The sequence below is a fragment of the Vigna angularis genome, chromosome 7 (assembly GCF_016808095.1).
Source record: "Vigna angularis cultivar LongXiaoDou No.4 chromosome 7, ASM1680809v1, whole genome shotgun sequence".
NCBI lineage: Eukaryota > Viridiplantae > Streptophyta > Magnoliopsida > Fabales > Fabaceae > Vigna > Vigna angularis.
The window spans coordinates 15214356-15232059 of NC_068976.1; the positions used below are offsets into that span (position 1 = coordinate 15214356).

At 34.1% G+C, this 17704-nt stretch overlaps 2 protein-coding genes across 5 annotated transcripts; one reads left to right on the plus strand and one right to left on the minus strand.

The window, feature by feature from the left end:
* Positions 1-17: 17 nt before the first annotated feature.
* LOC108336355 (uncharacterized) lies at positions 18-2868 on the plus strand. The gene is made up of 2 exons (XM_017572781.2): positions 18-472; positions 2069-2868. Exons 1-2 carry the CDS (start codon positions 320-322, stop codon positions 2432-2434), a joined length of 519 nt encoding a protein of 172 aa, XP_017428270.1. The 5' UTR covers positions 18-319; the 3' UTR covers positions 2435-2868.
* An 823-nt stretch (positions 2869-3691) lies between these two features.
* LOC108338243 (kinesin-like protein KIN-4A) lies at positions 3692-14523 on the minus strand. Of its 4 annotated transcripts, none has more exons than XM_017575016.2 (26): positions 14124-14523; positions 12907-13053; positions 12668-12817; positions 12277-12530; positions 11583-11764; positions 11373-11497; positions 10743-10779; positions 10134-10225; positions 9912-10019; positions 9562-9675; positions 9272-9359; positions 9008-9117; positions 8665-8763; positions 8472-8585; positions 8268-8384; positions 8111-8191; positions 7703-7774; positions 7197-7290; positions 6951-6976; positions 6777-6874; positions 6598-6696; positions 6230-6451; positions 5338-5500; positions 4822-4977; positions 4422-4746; positions 3692-4177 (listed from the first exon to the last, which is right to left on the minus strand). In XM_017575016.2, the coding sequence occupies exons 1-25, from the start codon at positions 14241-14243 to the stop codon at positions 4531-4533; spliced, it is 3084 nt and encodes a 1027-aa protein (XP_017430505.2). In that variant the 5' UTR covers positions 14244-14523; the 3' UTR covers positions 3692-4177; positions 4422-4530. The 4 variants fall into 4 exon arrangements, with proteins under 4 accessions (XP_017430505.2, XP_017430503.2, XP_017430502.2 ...); XM_017575014.2 differs by having other exon boundaries at positions 9008-9120; XM_017575013.2 differs by having other exon boundaries at positions 3692-4171; positions 9008-9138.
* Positions 14524-17704: the final 3181 nt, after the last annotated feature.

Sequence of the window (17704 nt, forward strand, 5' to 3'; positions counted from 1 at the left end):
AAAGATGACATCATAAATATGCTTCTTGTCGTTGCGAGTTGCGAGAAATAGACAGAGCAGCAGAAAGTGCTAGAAGTAACTAGCACCGTATTTACAAGTTCTTCAGTTGCTTCTCGTATTCACAATTCATTCTCATCACACAATCAATTCCATTCGGACCCAATTTGCGAAGAAAAGTTTCAAAACCCACAATTTCATTAAAAATGAAATATTAATAGTTCTTTCTGTAAGAATTTAGAATCAAACTGACAGAGACACAGAATAATAGTAATTGTAATATTATTGAAGATAAAGAGTAAAGAAAGAAAAAAATCATAAGATGGATTCGGAAATGATGGAAGCGGGAGCAGCATCATCGTTATCATCTTCGCAGCAAGCATTCAGTTCCGGCCAAAACGACGTCGTTCGGGATTTGCTCACATTGGCTCGCCAACTCATCACTCAAGGCAAACCTTCCGAGGCCCTCCAAGCTGTAATGTTTTCTTCTCCTTCTCTTCTTTTTCAATTTTTCTTCCATTCTGTATCTTCTTTCGCATTCTTCATTTTGAAGATTTCATCTTTGATTCTTTTCTTTGTTAATCTGTGTTCTGTGAGGTAAATGTTCTTCGTATTTAAATTGAGTCTGAAAAAACAGGCTTTAGGGTTGGAAAGAAAACTTCCCGTGGAATGAATTACTGTTTTATAAGCTGCTAAATGAATCTAATTGAGAAAAATTGGTGAATTTTTTTCTGGGGTGGAAAAAATTAGGGATATTTTATAAGCTGGTGTTTTCCAATAAGATAGTCTCTATTTGAATTCACATTTTACAATTTGCTGCGAAGTGGTAGTTTGGTGCTAAGTTTAGCACCCGAGACCTGTAAATTACTGGTTATTGTATTTATATTTGTTGCATCATGCATTTGGAGGGGCTTTGAAATTTGATACAGGGATAACTCACTTTTCTTGTGTGTCAAAACTGTTGAAAGTTTTGCTGTAGGGTGTGTTAGATTTTATCTTAAAATCAAATCTTAAGTTTTGACTGTCAAAGTCATATTGACCCAGTTTATGAAAAGTTTTTCAAGCAGTTGTGTATGTTAGTTACTCTCCTCCTGGACTTCTGCATGGACCTTACAGATTCTTGTATATTGAAAAAGACCAGTGTTAATGAAAACTTAATCTTTCTCCGTTTCGCTTCTCCCTTCAGTTTGGGTAGATTCTTCCTTCTTACTTCCTCTCACAACTCCCAATTTACCCTAAAATGCTAAGTTTACATTACCCAAATATCCATTAACATGATTTATGTGAGGCACGTTGAACAGAAACATAAATTCATATCTTTTAAAAATTTCTTTGCTTGCATCATCAAATTGGAGTTCTTGTTACAGTTTAGAGTGTTTAATGAATTCGTGGCTTTTCTTAATGAGAAAATTTCCTCTCCATTTCCTAGTCTTTCGAGTTTTTACCTTACCAAACTTTTAGGACGGTCCATGTTGCTTCTCTTAAAATGTGTAGGTCATATTTTCATCGATGCATGATCAAACAAACACAGATCAAGTTTTCAATATTATGATGTCTTGGTGACATATGAAAGTTTTATCTTTGATTCCGATGTCTCTAAAACTTAGATAATAAAAGTGATGTGATATCAACCATTCAAGGATTCCATATGCATAGAGAATTTGCCTGTGACGTGTGAAACTTGAATCATGCTCGTAGAAAGTGCTGTATACTTGCCAAGTGTGAAAAAAAGAGCCAACATCTAAAAGGGTGTTTGGTTGTTATCCGATTTCAATAGTTGAGGGTGTTAGGTTTTGTCATGTCTGTTTCACTGTAACTATAAAATGTTCCTTCGGTTTTCATTTTGTTTACTATTTTCATAGTTGCATAAAGGAAATAGTGAAAATGACAAACATGTTTTCCCACTTTCCCTGTAAAATTTAGAGAACTTGAAACAAAATGATAACAATGTAATATCATTGTAAAAATAATGAAAATATATGAACTGTAAGTGAAAAACAGAAAACGAATCAAACACTCCTTAAATCTACGCATCTTTTTGGTGGTTGATATTGACCTATAACTGGAACAGGTTGTTGCAGCCATGAGGACTAGAGGTGGTGATGAAGCTGTTTTTGAGTCCCTGCATCGTGCTAGAGAGTTGTACAGAAGTAGACTGCAAGAGAATGCTGCAGTTGATAAACTGGCTTCTTTGTTTGCGGAGTGTGCTATTGCTGAAGCTCAACCTGTAGTGATTGAAGCACCTGCTAATAACAGGACCAGCCCATCAATGACTCCAGACCCAGATGCTCATGGGACTTCCATACTGGCAGAAAGTGGCAGGATGCAAGTAGTGTTGGATGCAGTTTCTGATGGAAGCAGCTTCATTTGTTTGAAATGTGGAGGCCTTGTTAGTAACCATCGCAAAGATGAGCATTATGCATACTGGTGTTGTTGATCTCTTGATGCTGTGGTGGTATAAGATTGGTTACCCGTCTGCCATGTTGATGCAACTTTTTTTGTGCATCTTTAAGATGGAACCGGTGGAATGAACGAACTTCTGAGTGGAGTGCCTTAAACTTTGTGTCCTTTGAAGACTTCAATGCTGTGAACCATACCCATACAGAGTTGTCTTCAGTAAGCTTGGGATGTCTATGTTGACTCCGATGTGTTTACTATTACTGTTTGGCCCAACAGTACCTTATGTAATCTTTACTATATATTTTTTGCGTTCACTTTGAGTTGTATCTTCGAGTAATAATAGCAAAAATAATACTTTGTTTTACCTGCACAATGATTCACAAAAATATGGACAGGGTAATTTGTTTTCACCATTTCCTTGACATTGTCTTGGACATAAATAAATCAAAAGCCATTACATCTTAAGAGTAATGATATTGATTACGATGCCTATCCTTTATGCCAAATAGTTTAATTGGTTAACTCTTATAGGAAAATCTCCAAGAGCGTCCAAACAAGGGCAGCATTGTTTAAAGACCAGTAAATCTATTGGGACAAATCTCTTAGCAGTTGTATAAATGAACATCAATTAAAGTATTTTTTTTATGTACTGATTTTTCATGTGCAGTTACTTACAAACAACTTCTCTTGTAGTGATTTATTTTTGTGCAATATTAGTTGTTTGAATTACTCGAGTATTCATCATATTGCTTGCGCACACACAATGCCACAAAAAAAAGGTTTTCCTTCTAAAAAATTGACCCCAGTCCAAAATCTCTCCATTACAAAGTTAATTGAAAAGATTTTTTTTTAACCAGAGAAGAGTTGTGTATATAACAAATGTTAGGATACAAATAAAAGTCTCACTTCGAGTAAAACAAAAGATAGTTATGGATTTATATATACATAAGATACTTTCAAGATATTTTGGTTGGAGTAGTATTAAAAATAAATCCGGACTTGGCCTATAATGGATAAACTTATGTATGTGTTGACTCTTTCTACAGCAAATTTGTTTTTACACACATGTACCCTTGGTCAGGTTGCTGCACTATTTTGGTTTGACTGCTCTTCGTCATGGCTCGAAAGATTCAATATCACTTCTGCATGGATTTTGATGGCAGTAAAATTTAGAAGCTAAAACATGTTACAAGATGGATATGCTGTAAATAAGTTTTTGTAAACGAGTATTCAACGTGCAGTACAAAATAAATATATTGCCTGGGATATACGAATGATTAAAAGAGGTGAAAACTGATTAAAAATTTCCTTGCTACAAACTCTGGTATGGTAAATTACAATCTCTCTCAATATAGTTAATGTTCTTTACACACAAGACCTACAGGTAAAACAGAAGAATTTCCTTCTGTTGCTTTGTGACAGAGGGAAGACTACAGTATATTTATCAACAAAAAATCAACGCCTGACAAACACGGTTACAAGTAAGAAACAGAAGACCCTCAATGCACATTTCCAAGACTCGACAAAAGAATATTTCTTTTTCTCCCCTTTCAGTGTTGGTATACACACAATATTCCAAGATAATTTGTATGGCAAGATCTTCGCAAATGCCTCCAAGCAAGCCACTATCTCCTACTCTTGATTATTTGGGAAGCCTTCGGCAACATTTTTACACACCTTACGAGATGCTCCATACGCAGCAAACAACGGATACATTTCCAACATTCGGGGTAGTATGTATAATGTTATTGTCAGCAACCCATTAATTATTACCCTGAAACTAGAAACAAGTAATGTCAGATCAATGCATCTTTATCTGGTAAAAGAAACAGAAATTTTTTGTTTAGTTACAACTAAGTCTTACATAATAATTAGCATAAAATTAACCAACAGATAAATTAAATACACGGGTGGATAAAGATACATATCAAACGACGGAAAAGGAAGAATATGATTTCAAAAGGTTGGACAGCACAGGTGTTGGTTTGAAGATGTTGTGTAAAATAAATATAGAAGCTAATTACCTGCACCTAGATTTTGGTTTTTTCCAATGCCTTATGTCTAGGATTATTCTTGTAGGTTAAAAAATGAACTGAGCCAACAGCAAATGGATGATCACCACAGCATTCAGATTCACATGACATATGGCAAAGCCTGTGGACGTGGCCTTGCTCTCATGATTGTCTCATCGCTGTGTCGAATCAATTCAGAAAGTCTCCATGGCTTCTGCCACTTCCATTTGAATTGCAGTAGCCACTGATGGTGGCTTCTTTTCCACCTCCATAGCTTGCCAGAACTTTGTCCTACAATTGCTAGTTTTTTCATTGACAGCTGCCCGATGGGTACCATCTGCATTGACAGCAAATCTCACATCGAAGCCCAATGAAAATGAGTATAAATTTAACATAAATGGAGAATAAATACCCTTCTACTCTGATCCATAAAGGTTGCTGATTCCTTCACTTGGCCATTAGTGATGCCCGGCATATATTTGCGCTGTTTTTGTACTGGCACAGATTCCGGAGATAAATGTTCCTTTGTGTCGTCTGCACAGTGTTTCAATGAATTTGGAGAGTTTCCCTGTTTGCAGAGAGCGATGATAATTAACAACTGAAATGAAGGTTGTGCATTGTTGATAATTACAATGATTCACAAAATTAAAAGATATCCATCAAAAGTCAGTCACAAAGATAACATGAAGACAGTAATAGACAAATTCCTCATTAAAGGAGATAATCACTATAAAGCTATATAAAACCATAGAACCATAAGCTTTTTATGATTTAAGTGAGAAGACAGCCAATTTCTTCTGTTTACAAGCCTAACTTCTGTCTAAAACAAGCCACTAATCTGACCTTTTCAGCAGCAGCACTACACCTATTTTTATTTTTTAAATTCTTAGTTGTTTTTAGCATGAATCTTAAGTAGATAATATCTTACAGAAATTGGCGTAGCCAATGTGGCTACAATAGCTTGCTCTCTCACTCTTAGTTCCTTCTCAGCTTCCTTTCTCTTGATTTCACTTTGCCGTAATAGACCTACAAGTTCTTTGATTTGATCTTTCATTTCCCTGATCTCAGTGTCCTTCTCCCACAGTTGGCACCTGTAGTTAGCATCTAACACTTCAATTTTCCACAGTATAGAAAAGATTGTCATATGGAACGCAGTAAAACAAGTGATTGTATATTGTAATTTAACTTGACCAATATTCATGTACATTCCACTCATTTTGTAGTTTTATGTAAAATAAATCACACCTCACTTGTCAAATATTCTGAGCAGGAAAGAGAAAACACCATAGACCATTCAAAACAACTATTTTCCTGCTAGTTTATTGCTTATCAAGATCTTGTAAAAATCATGTTAATCAAGATCAAAGTATCAAACCAACAAGATTCCAGGAGCTAAGGGAATCATGTAATTAAAGGCATAATTTCCATTCTATCTAGTAAATATTTAGTGTAAGAGAATCATTGAATTAGGAAGATAACAGAGCCAGATATACATGTGAAAAAGAAAAAACTCACATAAACGGTATACCGTTAAAAGTTTTTTGTATGTGCATCTTGGAGTTTACTTCCTCTATCTCTGCTTCATTCCATTAATAAAAGAAGAGGACATAATATGGAAAATTTTCTAGTGTTTTACATGAATTACTGATCGTTGAAGGAAAAGGCTTTTGTTGTTTTTTTTTTCACATGAATTACTGATCGTAGTGTTTGATGATAAATCAGATGTGAACAAAAAACATGCAAATTTCGGCCACTGACTAATGTACAGTTCTCATCTTTGAGAGATAAAATATTGAAAGTGTTTAGGTTAAGCAAAGCACCTAGCATCTCCAACAGAATTGAACAAATATTGAAGCAAATTCTTGGCTTCTCCCATTGAGCGCAGCTGGTTCCAGCGTCCACGGTTGGTGAAGGCCCTTTCGCGTTCTTCTGCCTCAGAAAGTTGAGAAGCCATTGCCACAAGTGAATTAGATGATATGCTCAACATGCTCTCAAGTGAAGCTATTCTGGCCATTCTTGCATTTGGTGGCATGGAGGATGCTCTGAGAATAATGACAGGTGTTAACAACATCCATGAAGAGAGAAATAGTTCTTTTATATTGGATGTGGTACCATTTGGAAGAGCCAAAAAAACTACAAAACTAACCAAAAAGATTTAAATTTAATAACATTTATTTAAGAATCAGACCTAGCAAATCCATTCTTTCCTCTTGGAGGACTGAGACCCTTGGCAGCAAACCCGTTTACTTGCTTTAGCATGGCCAACTCCTCCGCAAGGGCAGCTCGCCTGTAGCAATATCACGATATTAAAAGTTATATTACAGATCAATCAGAAAGAAGAATAATTTAGGGATATAAGTTGCATACACTTGACTTTGCTTCTCATATTCAAATCGAACTTCATGCTCTTTAACCATGACTTCCAGCTCTTGATCAAGCCACCGTTGTAAGGGCTTCTCATTGCTCTAAAGAATAAACTCAAACTTACTTTATAACTGGAATAGATAATCAAGCAAATTAAAGGAGATGAAAGTTTATTACCTGTCCATTCGTTCCACTTCCGTTCACTGGAAAATGAAATATAATTAGAATTTGATAACAGTAAAAGGGAAGAATTATTGCACTTAAATCCCCATAACTAAAAGAGAAATTTCCTATACTCAAAGGCATTTTAAAAGAATATGTCTATCAGAAATGACCTGATAAACTTTTCCATGTCTCATGTAAGACATGCCAAATTGCAAATCATTAAAAATGAGCATATTCTTTGCTAAAGGCAAATCATACCCAAAGTGTCTCGGCTGGAAGATTTACGAGCTTCAAGCAACTCCTTTAACCTTTTGGTGGCCATTGCAGCTTCTTCAGTCTTCCTCTGGAGGACCTAAGAAAAATAGTTGTTAAATATAACAATTCATTATAAAAAGTATCATTCTTGACAACTACAAAAGTAAAAAACAGCATTGATGGTTATACACGTTGTGTAGCAAGAACATAAAATAAAACAAATGCAATAATGAGGATTTCATTTTCATTTGGCTTTTTAAAACCTCATCATAGAACACTGTTTTAGTTCCACGCATGAGCATGAGTGAATATTAATCACTAAAAGAGTGTCTAAATAATGAAGGTATCATTCGTTCTATATTCATTAATATTCCACATAGTTATGCACTAGTGATTAAACTTCTTAACCCAACAATAATAACCTGTACGACTAATCTTGATAAGCAAGCAAGCAAGACAATATTAATAAGTAAAACAAGGCTGTCATCAAACAACTTGTCAATACTCACCATTTTCTGGCGCTGATTCAATGCTTGCAGCTTATGCCGTTCAAACTCATTTCTCCTTCCTTCCTTCTTTAACTGTATTTGCAAACATATATTTAATACAAAATCATAGAACATAAATGAAGTACAGGTGAGTAAATCATTTTAAGAGATTGATTAGTCATGATCAACCATCACACTGCCTACCTCTTGAATTCGAGGTCATTAAAAAGCTTGGAGCAGCACACACCATACTCAAACCATAAATTAAATATTATTTCATGTTTACGTTTTCACAAAGAAAGATTCAACTGATATTTAAGTAATATTTCGTTTAGGAAAAATATTAATTGGAAAAATTTCTCTACCATACAATAAAGGTGAGGTAAAGGACATATTAAATAAAAAATAAAAAAGAGAAGCTCGACATACTTGCAAGAGCTCTTTTTCTCTAGAAGCCTTCCATTGTCGAAACTGTTCAGCCTCTTGTTTTATCCTATGTTGCAGTTGAACCTGCAAGCATTGTTCAGTGTATAATAGAGAGTATTGGTTGATTCAAACTAAGGTATGACAAAGTACAAAGGTCAACCTTCTGGGCCTTTATGGATTGTATTTCATCTTGCAATCGCTTCGCTGCTTCATCACTTTTTTGCTTTTGCTTCAGAAGCTGGACCTGACTCTCCTGTTTCTTCTTCAGATCAAGAATCTAGCATCAAATATTTTGAAATTATATTAGCAATCTAGAATTGTTCGAATTCAAATCTTTTAAATAAAAACAGAACAGACTCTTCACCTGGGCTTCAAGTGTTTTCAGTTTTTGGGCATGGATATCCTCTGATCTCTGCATTTGTCCATCAGAATTGGCAGCAAGATTTTCAACTTCGGCCAAAAGACGATCCCTCTCTCGCTGCATATATAAATGAGGTGCATAGATTAATATAAATTTTGTGTAGGAGCAAAATAACTTTGCAGAACTGCTATTGAACCTGAACAACTCTTTTCTCATCCTCCAGTTCCACTATCTTCTTTCCAAAGTGCTGCTTGAGTGCTTCAGCATCAGATATTCCAAAAAGCTTCATCTCAGACTGTAAACATCAATCCCAATTCGTACATTAATATCAAAAGAGAGAAGAAAACCATTCAATGCTTATATCATGATTATTATTTGAATTTGAATCAATCATCAGAGTTAAATACTTCTTGCAGATAATCTAATCAAATTACATGACAGAAGTTACCCCTTATTTCAGTTGATTTAAATGTTATCATTTATTGATGCATAATATGTCACTGTGTGTATAATTAATTATACATAAGCAATGTTATAACCTCTTTTTGCTCCAAGCGTTTATTCAATTCATGTAACTCTCTATCCATACTATTTTGCAGAAGAGTATGCTCCCACTCTTTTGCTACTTCTTCAATTTCCCTTGAATCGCCTGCTAAATTGCAACCCGGATCTAGAAGTTTAATAATCATACTTGGTTAAATTTAAGAAGTAGTAGACAGTGTTAAAGAACAGGATGAAGCAAGTTGCAGCTTCAAAATTGACAATATTAATGATATTAAATTCTGGCCAAAGAAGATACTGACCTGTTGTTTCACTCATTGGATAATCAGTGTTTTTTATAGGTAAGCCCCTTTTAAGACCATCAGCCTTTGCATTACATGTGCTATTATCCTGAAAATGAAAATTTTAAAATTAATGTACAGCCTTAACAGGTATTATCCTGAATTTGCTTTTGCTCATGGCTATGATAACTGAAACAATTTGAAGTAGCGGAACGCAAATACCAAGATGAAAGCACAGATTTAGACACTGAAAATTAGGGGGGAAATTATTGAGTCAAAGAAGATTATCAACGGAAGAATCAGAGGCATACATAAGCATCCTTTTCACATTGTTCTACAACAGAGCATCTACTGCGGTATTCATGAAGTTCACAACGAAGATCCTCATTAGCTGCTTCAAGCCAAGAAATCCTTTCCTTTAGGACCTAATTAATCAATTATAAAATGATTATATATTAGAACTGCATGTACAACGAAGCCCAGCACCCAGGTCTAGTTAAAGATAGTACTTTTTTCTTTTAAGAAACCAATATGACGAGCATTGATTGGTCTCCAACTGTGCATCATAAATTATGCTCAGTCAATGTTACCACTCTCCCATCATAGGAACTAAGTTAAAATTAATGCAAGACATTGTCACAGTTTAACACAAACAAACTACCTGAACTTCCTCGGAAGAGCCACCAGAGCGAGCACAAAGTTCTGCTTGCAAATACTCTAGTTGTTGTCGCATTTTTAGCATTTCATTGGACATGGGATCTCTATTGACCTATGGAAGAATAAACCAAAGATGAGCATCAGTGTCTATTGCAAAGGCAACCAATGATTATCTCAATTTTGTGACATGGAAGAAAAGGGACATAAAGGTGATGCAGAGACTTACAACAGGCTTGTTTTGGATGTTGCGTGCACGATTTGCATACTTCAAAGTGTTAAGGGTTTCCTCAGCATTAATATCAGCAGGACTTATGCAGGCTGGGACAGAATTATTTTTCAAGTAAGAAGACAAATTATAAAGTTAACATCAGGGACCAAAATACTTCTTTAGTAAGAAGAGAAATCATAAATTTAACAGCAGTTTCTCTAAGGTGCACCCTGCAAAGATGGGGCAGGGAACTAGAACACATAGTACAGCATTTTAATACTTGTCATCAATCATTTAGGATAAACTGAGAAGTTACCAGAGGTTCAAATTTTCTTAAATGCATTCCCAGAGATTGGAAGAAGTACTTGAAAATACAAAATCCACACACTCCGAACTTCTACGCATTAACTAAGCCATATTTTAATTGGTTTCTAATATTTCTTCTTGGTGCTTACTTTCACCCATAACAAAGACGCAACTGAGTTTATGAACTTGAATATCGAATGCAGGAAGAAATTAGAAAAAATCATACAAAATATTAAGCATGCGCTCCATGACTATTAGAAATGTTTGTCTGGAGAGGGAAAAATAAAATTGATTGGAATAGACTCAGGGAAAACTGCCAACCTATCATAACAGTTCTGCTGTTACCGCCAAGTGAATCCTGCAAAACAATTTTACTTCATCCATAAATAAGAAATAAAAAATAATTAAATTAAAAATCAAAGAAAGAAAACTTGAATATAAAATCATATAAGCATGTTTCCTATTTTATTTGTTTTTCTTGGTTAATTAATATGAGGGTCCCTAAACTGTTTGGTAATTTTCAAATAGGTCTCCGAACTATTTTTTTAATTTGGTCCTTGATCATGTGAATTTTTTCGAACTGACTCCCTAGGTTTATTAAAACTTCTATAAATTGTATTTTCTGGTGATTTCAAGCAATCATAAATAACTAAACCTAGAGACCTGACACCTAATCTTTTAGTTCGGGGCCCAAATAAAAAAAGTGTTTAGGGATCACTTTGAAAATTCACAAATAACTCGGGCCCACTTAGTAATTTAACCTTTTTTGTTCTTATACAATGATATTTGTTTCTTTTGTTCTAGGAAACAGTAACTATAAAAATTAATCATAAATTGAAGTTCAACAGATTTTGGCATGAAGGTCTGTGTGGAAAAATAAATCAAATGCATAACTGGACACTGTATATTTTGTTAGATATTTTAGTCAACGTTCAAATATAGATCTCGAACCTGCAAAAGCCTAGTTAGTTTACTGTCCCGATAAGGAACATGAACTCCTTCTTTTCTCTTCTTTTCATCACCAAGTGCACTAATAACATTACCAAGTGCTAGAAGACCTTTGTTAATGTGAACTCCTGTTTGAAAGAAACATATTAATTGAGAATTCATAATGATCAGAAGCAAGTTTAGAAGATAATAGTGAAAATGTCACTGCCTAACCTTCCTTAAAACGCAGACCATCAGACCCTGTTCTTTTAGCTCGTTCTGATCCAGCAAGATCTACCAAGTGCAACTTGGCACAGAGATATTCTTCATTCATTGTATCATTTAAACTGATCTCACCAGGACTATTGAACTTCCGCATTTGCTCTAAAGTGATGGTGAAGATAGCATGTGAACGACTGGTTGGACACATACAGAAGAAGCATAAGTAAGAGAAGAGCACTCCAGAAAAATAAATATAACAGCATTTTGACGTGCAGCGTCAAACCGTGAGGACTGAATTGATTCCATCAGGTAAATTTCAGGATGATTCATTTGCAAAATCATTAGAAGTGCAGCTGACTGCAAGAACCCTTATAAATTGCAATGCCAAAAATTTCGTTTATTAGTCATTCCCTTAGCTACCAAGAAATACAACATATTCGATATGGAGCTGCTTAAAAAGAAACAATTGAAAGCTCAGATTGATTTAAGCCATGGGAAGAGTTTAAAACCAACAAGTAATTACACACCATGTCTTCTGTTAGCCCTTGCTTTATAATCTAAATGTCACTGTACAGGTCATGCTGCGATGATATTTTTCAAGCATATTTATAAAAAATTAGTTGAGGAATCCAAAAAAGAGACAACAAATATTGCATCAGAAATGAATTTACGCAGTTAAAAGATGAGAAGGAAAGGTATAAGCAACCTGGATTGGTTATTCATATTTGTGCTCCCAGTTGCTCTACTCAATGATCCTTGTTCTAGGCAAGCAGCCATTTCTTTTAGAGTTGTAACACTGACTTCAGTAGATCCTGCTAGAGTAATGACTCCATTTGATGACTCACGAATTTGTATCGGTGGTTTCCCAGGAATAGTCACTTTCCCTGCATGTCCATTTGCAGTTTCTGGTTTGTTCATAGATGATGGGTCCAGCAAGTCTCTTACTTCTTCTTTAAGAATCTTTGAACAATTAAAATTCTTTGTTAGATGCTTAATCTAAACAATTTCACAAATATGAAAATTTTAATTTCAGACATTAAAGCAGAATTTAACTTTGGAAACCTAGGCTGTAGACCTTATCAAAACTATCAACTGACCTCTATAAAGGAAACATGCAACTGAAATTCGATCTGATGTTTTAAGGTCTTGATTTTGTCAAACAAGGAACTCATGACTAGAGGTATTATACCCTCTTGGCAACCATCTTTAAAGCCAGTTCCCATGGTGTAAGTTTTCCCCGAACCTGTCTGCAATGGAGTGAAAATGTCACATACTAAAGAGGAACAAGTGTAATGTTATGGTTTGTAACTTGTATTTCCTTCAGCAGTAACTATACCTGACCATATGCGAGAACAGTAGCATTATATCCTTGGAACAAACCATCGACAAGGGAAGCAACACATTCATCGAACATGGCAGATGAGGGAGACCCAGTGCTCCCATAAACATGATCAAATGTAAAGGAATGGGCACCAATTTGTACCTGTATCATAGTCACAGTAGCATAAAATTCGACCGAAAGTTACTTAAGGATACTACTGCACTACACTATCAGAGAGGGAGCATATAACCAAATCATGTTTATCCATGCATTAAGTCTACACAGAAAAATATGCGGTATGATCATTTTCCTTAAGGTGAGAGTATCAGTAATACTTATGAACCTTGGAGATAGAAAACATGTACAGATATGAAATATGTTCGTGACTTTGGCCTACTACTACTAAAAAAGATAAAGTCAGCTGTTAGATCCTTACCAAATACTGAAGTAGAAAATTGACGTAATTCGAAAGTGGTTTCTTACTGATGTACAAAGTGATCCATAGTCTAAATGATACCAAGAAACCAAAGAACTGCTTTAATTCACTAACACTATCACATCATTTACAACGCGCTCACATCTCTAGAAAAAACCATTCAGCCAACGAGCTTGTAGCTCAATTGACCAGCTTGCAGTCTCAAAAACCGGAGGTTCAAGCTTCCACTGGCTCATCGTTCCCCGTTTTTATCAAGATGTTCACACTTCAAATCACCAATGTAAAATGTAACCAGAAAAACAAAACACACACACACACACACAAATAAGGAGACGGGTTTTAGGATTCCATTAATAACTAAGTTCACAAATAATGTTTCGCAACCAACAGGAGTGGTCTAGCAGAAGGAACAACTCTCCCATAACGTGACAAACCATGGGTCGAATGCTACTGAAAGAGGTGTCACAATTGGTGCCTTAGAGTGTTTAAACAAGATTGACTCGGATTTTTCAAAACCGAGCCGGTTCGAAAAATGTGCTTGTGAAGCCCGAAATAGAAAGAGGCAAAACAAACATCCCAATCAAGCAAGAATTATAATCAGATCATAAAAGCAATTCCAAAATGTCAAACTCTCTCTAAATGAATTCTGCAAAGCAAACTCGGATCCAGATCTCCGCTTGCTAGATTCACCAATTCTTGAAAAGGCAAAGGAAAGCAAACAATGCAAGCAAACAAGTTGAAGCTGTTGCTTATGATTACACAGTGATTAGTGACACATTGCGTTGAGTATATGCACCTGAGGCTTCCCTGGAACGACGCTCACGCAATCCTTGCATCCCTGAACCTTCTCCTCGCCGATGAGCGGTCGCACGTGGACCGCCACCTTCACGCAACAATCCTCACCTGCTTCCACCATCACAAAAAACAAACGAAACACCAAACACACCTCAACTGAGAGTAGTGCGTGGTGTCGTTGAGCTGAATGCGAAAGAGATCAATTCAGTCTTTCAATTCAATTCAATTCAATTCAATTGGCTCTTTCACGCATTGTGTTCATTCGCGCATTGTGTGCGGAGAACAGAGAAAAAGAAAGAAAAAGAAAGCCTGTTGTTGTAGTTGTCTTTGTTGTGTTGATGCAGTGAGTGAGTAGAACAGGAGCAAGAGAGAGAGTAGTTATAGTTGGAGGAGGAGAGAGAGAGGAAAGGGTAGGTTGGGAAATGCAAACTAAGGTATTGGAGGTAACTGTAAGGACAACAACCATTATCATTTCCCCTTTCCCTTCTCTACCTTTTTCCTACAATTCCTATTTCCCATTTTACCCCTCTCTTTTTCACAACGGCCACCTGCTTCACCATAAAAACCTCTAACTCTTGCTTAATTGCCACTTTACCCTCAGCAATTTATTTTTCTTTTTCTTTAAAAAAACATTTACTTCCTTACAAATTTAGGCACCAAAATAATGTATTCTTCCTGTTTGATGAATCAGATTAGATAATTGATGAAAAATTAAATCAATAAATTTGGATTTTAAATTTAATTTAATCTTAAAATTGATTTTTAAAATGAAATTTATAATTTATATACTCTAAATTTATTTTATTTCTAGTTAACGTGTATCAAACATTAAAAAGTACTACATCTAACCTAATTACTTATACAGAAAAAGTGAAAGATGGAAATGCTATGATGAAGCTGGCAGCATCAGAATGGTGTATATGTAAGGTATCTATGATTTATAATTTTGTGAAATTGTTGTTTATGAATTTGTTCAGCTTTAGAGAGGGAAAGGTGTGTGGAATGAAGATTTTAGAAGAAGAGGTAGAAAAGAAAAGGGAATAACAGAGACAACGCAGAAAACCACGTGATTGAGCATTATGGGAGGGAGTCAGGGAAGCTTTGAAGCTACACCGTCCTTATCACACACGTTCACATTTCATAGGTGCCATACCACTTTTCATGCTATCTTCACCAACACATTCCTTTCCTTTCTCATATGCTAGTGCTTATGTAACCCAATATATGTCACTTCCCATGCAAGATTTTTTCCTTTTAGGCTTTTTTCACTTAAATAGATTTGGAAGAGAATAATTGAGAGGATTTGAAGATAATTTTTGTTGTTATTTGAGTGAATTTGAAGGTAAATGAGAATAGATTTGAAAGTAAATTTTTTTAAAATTCTACACTAATTCTTACAGACTTTACTTCCAAATTCATTCTCAGTTACCTCCAAATTCATTCAAATAATTAACAACAAAAATTATCTTCAAATCCCCTCAATTACTCTCCCCGTGAACAAGGTCTTAATGCTACTAAAATTCCATTCCTAATTTTAACATTCCAGTTTCTCAACACAAGACACTAAAAATATTCTTATCAATAAATCGTGAGCTAATTTCTCAACCTAATATATTCTGCAACCCCAACAATTACCAACGATTTTATGAAATCTCTGCAAATTGACAATTTTGTTGAAAATCCTCCCAAATGGTCGTAGTTAAATAAACCGATTTCTGAAGTACCTTCACAAATAGTGGTAGTTATAAACAAAATCATCGAAAATGTTTATCGACAGTAATTTTTCCTGCGGTTTTGTCAACTGCAAAAAAATTATTTATCAGGAGTTAAAATTACCAGAAATATAGAAAAAAAATTCTAATAAAATCATTTATTTTTTGTAGTCATAGTTATACGGTTTTTATGACAATTATTTTAAAAGTCAACCTAGTAAACATGATATTTTATGATTGAATAAACTATAATGAAAGAAAAATCACATTGTTAAAATTCATACAGTTGAAATCTAATGATTAAACGAGAGTTTAAGGCTAAAAGAGAATAGAGTAAAAGAGACCCACTTTGTCTCCACTGGACATATCCAGCTGGTTGCACTCTAACTTCACATGCAAATGCAACATAGTTTCCATGATATGGTGGAACCCATCTCTTTTAATATATATTATGTTTTATGTTCGTTGCCCTTTAAATTGTACACTTTAGTTTTTTTAATTACTTTTTATAACATGTTTTAATGACTTTTATGCAAAAACCTTTTATATTTACACTCTATAATCATATATGTAGTTAAAGTTGAATAGTTTTCACTTGAAGGAGGTCAATTCATTTCTCGAAATTTTACTATATTTAAGTTAATTTCACAAGTTTGTAGCAATATATTTATCATCTCTATTTGGGAGATAGTTTTTTAACCACATTTGGACAATTAGAGCTATCTGTTTGTTTAATATCTCACCTCGAATACTAGTAATAGGGTTTTTATGAAATTAAATTAGGATGTGAATTTTATTTTACAACTTATTTTACATGGATTAGTGATAAGTGACGAGCAAATATTACTTTACATACCGTGAAAAATATCAATATACTTGTTCATGCAAGTTATGGGAAAATTTCTGAATTGAATGATTTAAGTGAATTGTCCAAATTAACTTCTTTTTTTTGTTTTAAATTGTGAAATTCAAAAATACACTTTGGATAATTTAATCTGAAATATTTTTTTAACTGTGCAGCCCATAAATACATTATTCAATATTGTATAATTTTAAATTATGTTTTTTTTTTCAAATTAATCGATCTAAAACTAACTTTTTTATTTCCTTTTTAAATTATTAAATTTGGAAATCTATTTTTTTTTTTGGGTAATGATGAAGGGTGAAAAAAAAAATGAATGTATGCTATATTTGTTATGGCAACAAGTTAACATCTTTAATACCGTCTACCACCACTTCACCATACATAGGAAAAATGAGAATTAAAACAAAAATTAGGGTGTGTAAGAGAAAAATATGGAATTGCATGATAGATAATATGATTTTTGGTTTTACAAAAACATAATAGAAACCCTTTCAGGAAATAAAAGAAATAAGAATTTATATTCAACTCATAATTTGCCAAAACATGTGTTTTGAGGAAGAGAAATAAAAACTCGGGTATGTTTGAAAAACTTTTTTATAACCCTTTTTTTAGAGAGGAAAATAAGAAAAAAAAAAGGTTTTTTATAGGAATTTGAAAAACTTTGTATATTTATAGGAATTATTTCATTTTTTTTATTTTTTATTGTACATAAAATAATTTTTAGTTTATATAAAAGTTTAGTTTATGTTCTTTTTTAGAATTTTTTATGAACAGGTTCAAACAAAATTACAAAATCTAAATACTGTTATGTAATGGGACAGTATAATGTAAATATTTGGGGTTCTTTTTTATCTTTCTTTATCTTGTTCATTAAATGAAGTTGAAAAGTTAAAAAATAGTTTTGTTTTGTACGATAAAATAACTTTATCATATTTTCTAAAATTTCCATTTGAGTGTCATTATTAATTTCTTTTCAAAAAGGATTTTGAAAAATATTATAGAAAA